The following is a 6706-nucleotide window of genomic DNA, read 5'->3' as shown; positions in this document are numbered from 1 at the left end:
CGATGCCCGCCACGGCAGGTAGGCCAATGCTAGTCTTACTGAAAGACCATGGGGAGCAAAAGCGCTTTACGAAGGGCGAGCCGCTCCTCCTGCGCCTCTTCAACCGGACTAACGGCTTCTGTCTTAACGTTCCCGCTCATTTCTCCTCCTCAGCGCACACAAAATGGCCACCGCCGCTGTGGAGGAACGGATCACGGCGGGGCTTTGGCGGGAAAGCACGGGAAAGGGAGAAGGACGCGAGCGGGAAGGAGAGAAGGGGCAGGACAAGTGAGGAGCAGGGGAGGGGCAGGACCAGTGAGGATTGAGGGGCGGGGGCAGTAGAGGAGACGAAAGGAGAGGAGGGGAAGTGGGACGGTAGCGTAATGTCGGATCGGTGTGGTTTTGTTGTCTGCGATGAGAGCGGCGCGTGGGGCTCCGCGGCGAGAAGCGATGCGGAGGAGAAGGAGCTCAGCAGCTTGAGGTGGTAACGCGCGAGCGGTGCGCTCCGTGCCGCGCTGAGGCGAGGCCGCAGGTCCGGGTCAAGGCAGCGGGCACCCGGCAGCCCAGCGCAGAAGCGGCATGACTTGAACTTTATTTGGTGGCTGTGTGGTGCCGGGGAGTTTTTCCGTCCTCTTCTTGGGCCGCTTTTTTACACTGGGACTAGGTGGTTCCTCGCCCTACAGTTGCACCCTTCGGTCTTACCTACATAGGTAACATGTGAGTCAGTGGAGGTGTGAGAATCCTGCTCAAAAGGAAACAAAAAAAACCCCAGCAAATACTATCGCTGCTGTTACTTCTCTGCTGCTTTTAATGGCGTTTTCACGGTGCTTTCTTTCGTATTCTTTAAGGTATTGCAATTGGAACTGCCCTGTTCCAAATTGCTGTTCCAAACTGTCCTGTTTGCGTTTACCTTGAGTGCGGCTGTTGTCAGGTGTACCGTCAGTGCTGTGCCCTGCGTGAGGCTTGCATTGAGAAGGGGCGGCGGGACGGACGTTTCTGGGTTTCTTTGAGGGACGCTGTGCAGCTCTTTCAGACTGGCTTTCATGCTGGCCGGAGGCTGTCGGCACCCAAACAAAGGCAGCTGACAGGATTAGCGTCCTCGAGTTTATATGAGTGAAGAGTATTTTATGCAGTGGTTTGACTTTTTTTTTTTTTTTTTAAGGCTATCTCTCGTTAACACCAGCATGACTTTAACCACTGAAATAGGAGGTAAGACAGATTCTTTTCTCAGTCTTTTTTCTTAGTTGTTCTTCTCAGCAAACCATTTCTGTGGATGTTGCCAGAGTTCATAACACCAACAATTAAATATTAGAATCATAGCATCATTAGGATTGGAACACCTCTAGGATCATGTACTCTAACCATTCACCTACCACTAATACTGTCTACTAAACCATGTCCCTAGGTACTGCATCTGCTCTTTGCTTAAGCACCTCCAGGGATGGTGACTCCACTGCCTCCCTGACAGTGTGTTCCAGTACCTTACCACTCTATCTGAGAAGAAATTCTTCTCATTATCGAACCTGAACTTCTCCTGGCACAACTTGAGGCTTTTCCCAATTGTTCAATCACTGTTGGAAGAGTCTGCCCCCCAGTGCACCACAAACTCATTCCAGGACATTGTAGGGTGGTAAGGAGCCTCCTTCTGACTGAATAATTCCAATTCCCTCAACCATTCCTTGTGGACTTATGCTCCAGACCCTTCACAGCTTTGCTGTCCTTCTCTGGACATGCTCTAAGGCCTCAAAGTCCTTTTTGAGAGGGGTCCAAAACTAACACAGTATTCAAAGTGTGGCCTCACCAGAGCTCAGTACTGAGAGATGATGCCCTCCCTGCTCTTTCTGGCTTCTAGGATGCCATTTGCTTTCTTGGCTGCCTGGGCACACTGCTGGCTCATGTTTGAGTATCAACCAACACCTCTATCCACTTTCATGAACTGCAAGTGCTCTCATGAAATCTGTGTTTTTAGTTAGTAGTTTAGAGGAAAAAATGGGCACACTTCCAGTGTTTTAAAAATTGTTTTGCACTTAATTTCTGTTTTTTCTAAGTGAGGATGTCTTGCTTAAGGACTATATGAAATGTTATTTTCATTCTGATACACAGTACTTGAACTGAAAGATATAGATGAAATATACATCCGTGTAATAGACATGTAGTCATATGTAACTACAGTAGCATATATTATTATTGAATAAATCTTTAAGATTGTTAAATATATCTGTTCTCTTCAGATACTTAACTCCATTATTATTTTAAATATAAATACGTGTGCTTTCATTTAAAATTTTAAAATATTCCTTAATTCCCTTGAAAGAGATTGCATGAAGGAGAGGATAGTAGTTAATAATAAACAATAATTTTATTGTAACCTCCTTGGCTCCTTTGCAGACTTCATTTAATTTCCTTCTGTTTTATTCTAACAGTCTAACAGCTCCAAGTGACACAAATTGTTCTTAGTTTTCTTTAGGTTTCTTCTTGTTTATCTTTTTGCCAATTTAAAGACCTGAATGTATTCAAAAGCATCGTTTTTTAAAATCAGCTCACTCAATTAGTATACTTTTTATCTGCAATCCGTTGAAATTTGAGGAAATTTTTCCTATTGCTGTCATCTCCTGAAGCAGAACCTTTCATAGTTATGAAGAACTTGGCATCATTCAGTAAAGATCATTTAAGATGTGCTTATTTGACTCATTCTTCAGTTTGTGGGAGTGAGGATGTCTCTGTTTTGCCAACGGACTAGGTCAGCATGAAGGACACAGGCACCAAGTTGAAGAAGTATTTATCTTTACTTGCATTTAAAGCAATGAAATATTAAGTGAAATGAGGCAGAATAAAGCAAAACAAAGTAATGCACCTGATCATTACTATGGAATGTCATCTATAGTGATTAGGAAAAAGCCACATCAATTGCCCTTAATACTTTACCATCATCCAGATCTGCAATTGCTGGGTAGCACAGACTACACTGGAGATGTGGAGAAGCTTTCCTGGCAGCTTGGAGGTACTATATGATGTGTCCATCCATAGGTGGTGAGGTTGCCAAAGTTACTACAAGAGGATCCAGCTTTTGTATTATTGAATAAACAAAATTGATTTTGGTGGTTTTTTTTTTTTTTTTGAGTTGCGTGTCTGATTGCGACTCTATACATTCCGTTTGAAAATTCTCAGGTAATGTATATATGTTGACTGAAAATGAAGTTGCAAACATAAATTGAAAGCTGCAGGATGAGATAAACTGAGCCACATGCAGCCTGTGGGTTAGGCATGCCTGCCAAAGACATTAATTTTGGGTACTTCTCAATGTATTGTAGTTTTATAGCCTAAGGTCCAAACTTGAAAGTTTCTTTTTTTTTTTCCCCAAGTGTTTTCTTTCTGTTTATTTTTTTAAGAAGTACAAATAATTTTGGTCAAATTGTTTTATTTCTGATTTTTTCAGTGTTGTAGTTTCAAGACTTAGTCAGGGAGATAAACCACTTATATTTATTCAGCATCAAATAATTTGATACATGTAGAAATGTGTGGAACAATAGGACAGAAAATCACCTTTAATTACTTGCTGTACTTTTTTTTCCCCTAGGAGTTTTTTCTCCACAAATCAACTGTATAGCTCCTAATCCTTCATATGAAAACCAGGTATATCAGTTTTCTACAGAAATTATACATTTCCTGTTGTAAATACATAGCTATTAATTATTAATGAAATAATTGAACCTTCCATTCTTTTTTTTGTGTGTGAAAGAGCCCAGTGGCTTGCGAAAGAAGTGAATACTATGGGAAAATAATGTTCTGTGTAGCACATTCTCTCTGGTAATGTATCAAAGTCTGGTCCCTGATATTTCATGATGATACAACCTTTCAAATTTTAGAAACAAGTGTAATGACAAGATGAAGATGTTGCCCAGCCCAAAGGTTTTATACATTCTTTTCAGGTTCTGAAATACAAAAATCTGGGTTAACCATGTTTGAATACTCATAAGATTAGCTGTGATCCAGTGTTGGGATAATCCTTTCTTTATAAAGAAGGAGATAATAAACTGAAATGCATAACAATGTCTGTTTGCACAATGATGGGGTAGTCTAATCTATGTGTAATTCTGTGTTCCACGATCTGCTAATTAGCTTAGTTTTTAATAAATTTGGCATGGATGGTAGTCAGCTTATTAAATGTTGTTCTATTAAGCAATCAGTTTTTCACCTGTGTATGACATCCTTAATATAGCTTTAGGAGGATCAGCTCCATCATCTTCCCAGTCACAGATGTGAAGTTCAGTGGCCTGTAGTTTTCCAGGTCTTTCTCCATTTTTTGAAACCAATTAGCCAATGTTAATTTCAGTGAGGGATTCTTCCAAGTCTGAAAAGGACAAACTTGCTTTCCCTATCAGGAGTATCAGAAAAGCAAATAACCCCTAAGTACTCTAGCAAATAGTTTTTGTAATTCTTCCAAGTTTTTAATACTTCTTTTTGTGAGATGTATTTAACATTCCATTGGCAGCTTGGCTATCCACAGCATGGTATCAGTATCAAATTTAAATCTTTTCTGAGGGCTTGGAAGAATGATGTTTAGCTGTCATTCTTCATCATTGTTGGTACTTGCGTGTGTAGAACCAGTCTTTTTGTTATGTGTCTTTTCTAATCCCAGTGCTGCTTGTGAGTATTAGAGTTTGCTGTTGACAGGTAAAGGAGAAAATGACTTTTGAGAAAACTTTTCTCTGATTTGTCAGATTTTAAATGGGAATGATTCTGTTCCATGTAAGCCTGTCTAATTGAGTATTACAAGGTGCTGCATGTTTTCCATGTCATCTGTTTTTACTGCTTCCTGTTCCAGCATTAGTGCTTGTTTGACCACTGTTCTAAATAACAGTAGGAACAACAGTAGCTGTTAGGTGTTGTTCATCAATTTTTTTCAAGTTGGTTTAGCCAGATTATACTTTCAAAGCAGCTCCACAGAAGATATGATAGTGCCAATACAGCATGAGAAAGTGTGGAAATAATGCCTATAATCTCAGCCTTATATCTGCTGGCAGCGATGTAAGACTAATTTAGATAAACTGAATACAACCTGAATGTTATGAATGTAACTCAAAAGTAATACTAATTATTTTAGTCATTACCTTTTGGCAAACAGTTTTTTTTTTGTCCTTAAAATAAAGTAAACTTTGGAGGGAAGGAGGAGTTATCCCCACCCCCACATCTTTTGGAACCTGTAGCCAAAATTTCAATAATGTATTATGTGAAACATGGGAGTATTCTGAGCACGGGTTCTTTGTAACCACTTATATCAACATGCGGTGGTCAAACATTCCCTCCATTCCTCCTTTATCCTTTTTTCTTCCAGCACATTCCTGTCATGGCTTTTGTGGTCACAGAGGTTTGAGCAATCGTGTTCCTGAGCTTATTTATCTCTGTCTGACAGAGGGAGAGCAAGCATGAAGAGGTTCTTAGAGCATTTGCCACTGTATCATGTCTTTATGCTGCTGTCTGCAGCCTCTCCATGGTTGTCTCCTACTACTGGCCTTTTGAGGCAGAAGGCTATCTTTGTGCTTTTTGATTTTATTTCAGATCATCCCTGAGCAAGTCATTACTTTCAGGTCCATAGATACTTGACAAGGAGACTCCAATTGAAATCAGATGTATTGCTGTGTCTGTAGTAAAAAGAAAAAATAGCTGGTGTCAGCAGTTCCTTTTACTGTGTCATGGGCCATTATAAGAATGTCTGCAGGTCTGAAGACGTTATCTGGAAGGTCTCAGAGAAATTAAGATCTTAGTGGTAAATGGAATCCTTGCTGTCATCTGCAGGCTCTTTAGAAAATGTCTGTTAACTTGCAATAAAATCCCAGTTTCAGTATTTCTTTCTGAAACCTATACAACTAACCAATATCCAACTACAGTAGTGGGGGTTAGCAAATGAAACACTCCCATTTTGCAGGGCTGAACAAAAAATGCCTGTGCCTCTGGAGAATAGCCAGGTGAAGTACACTGAGAAGATTTCCAGAGGCTATTTTGGTAGCCTGTAGTAGGAAGACCAGAATTGGTTACTATGAACTGTACTTTTTCCTTACTGACTGATGTTGGCACTGTCAAGGTACAGATAGAAAAGATCTTGCGATGAAACTTAGGACCACCACAAGCTTCTATTGTTTTGAAAAAAGGGTGGGATAGATACCTTGACAATCAGCAGTGACTGGGAACACTAATTTTTGTTCATCTGCTTCTGAAAATACACAAGAAGCTCATTAATTAACGCAATCTCAACCATTCTGTGATTCTCTTTTTGCATCTCTTACGTCCCACTATACTGCAATAACTTTCAGCTCAGCGTTCTCCCAGAAGCCAGGAGTGTTGATACTTCTGAAGCCTTAACTCTTTTGTGCTGATTCTCTGGTGCGTACTGAAAGACTGAACTTTGCAGGAGAACTTATTTCCAAAACATTCATTGATTGCTCTTCAGTATTATTCAGTCCACTTCCATTCTTTGCAACATTTGCAAGATACAATATCAGTAACTTTTTAATTGTTTTCAAACATGTTTTAAAAAAAAGTCCTTATATTAAGATTCACGAAGATATGAATGTACTGCCATCTGCTGGAAGTGATGTGCCTCTTTCCAGCTTACACAGTGGGTAGGGAGAGTTAAATTGTAAAAGCTTGGCTAAGCCTTATTTTGAGGCTTAGCTATTTGGTGCAGTGAGTTTATTAACCCACAGTTTCTATAACCATGGTCAAATAA

General features: G+C 40.2%; 1 protein-coding gene across 1 annotated transcript in view; it reads left to right on the top strand.

Moving 5' to 3' along the window:
• The first annotated feature begins 347 nt into the window (after positions 1 to 347).
• Positions 348 to 6706, top strand: part of ANKRD31 (ankyrin repeat domain 31) — a 54178-nt gene continuing 47819 nt past the window's right edge. The window contains exons 1-4 of the mRNA XM_042825795.1: positions 348 to 460; positions 1142 to 1188; positions 3557 to 3620; position 4638. Coding sequence (XP_042681729.1) covers positions 363 to 460; positions 1142 to 1188; positions 3557 to 3620; position 4638 — 210 coding nt within the window. The 5' untranslated portion in view covers positions 348 to 362. The remainder of the gene's footprint in view (positions 461 to 1141; positions 1189 to 3556; positions 3621 to 4637; positions 4639 to 6706) is intronic.

The sequence above is a fragment of the Centrocercus urophasianus genome, unplaced genomic scaffold, assembly GCF_019232065.1.
Source record: "Centrocercus urophasianus isolate 14NV4802_14NV808 unplaced genomic scaffold, USGS_Curo_1.0 seq_25, whole genome shotgun sequence".
Lineage (NCBI taxonomy): Eukaryota > Metazoa > Chordata > Aves > Galliformes > Phasianidae > Centrocercus > Centrocercus urophasianus.
The sequence above is the reverse complement of the archived record's forward strand: the minus strand, read 5'-3'. Positions and strand labels throughout refer to the sequence as shown.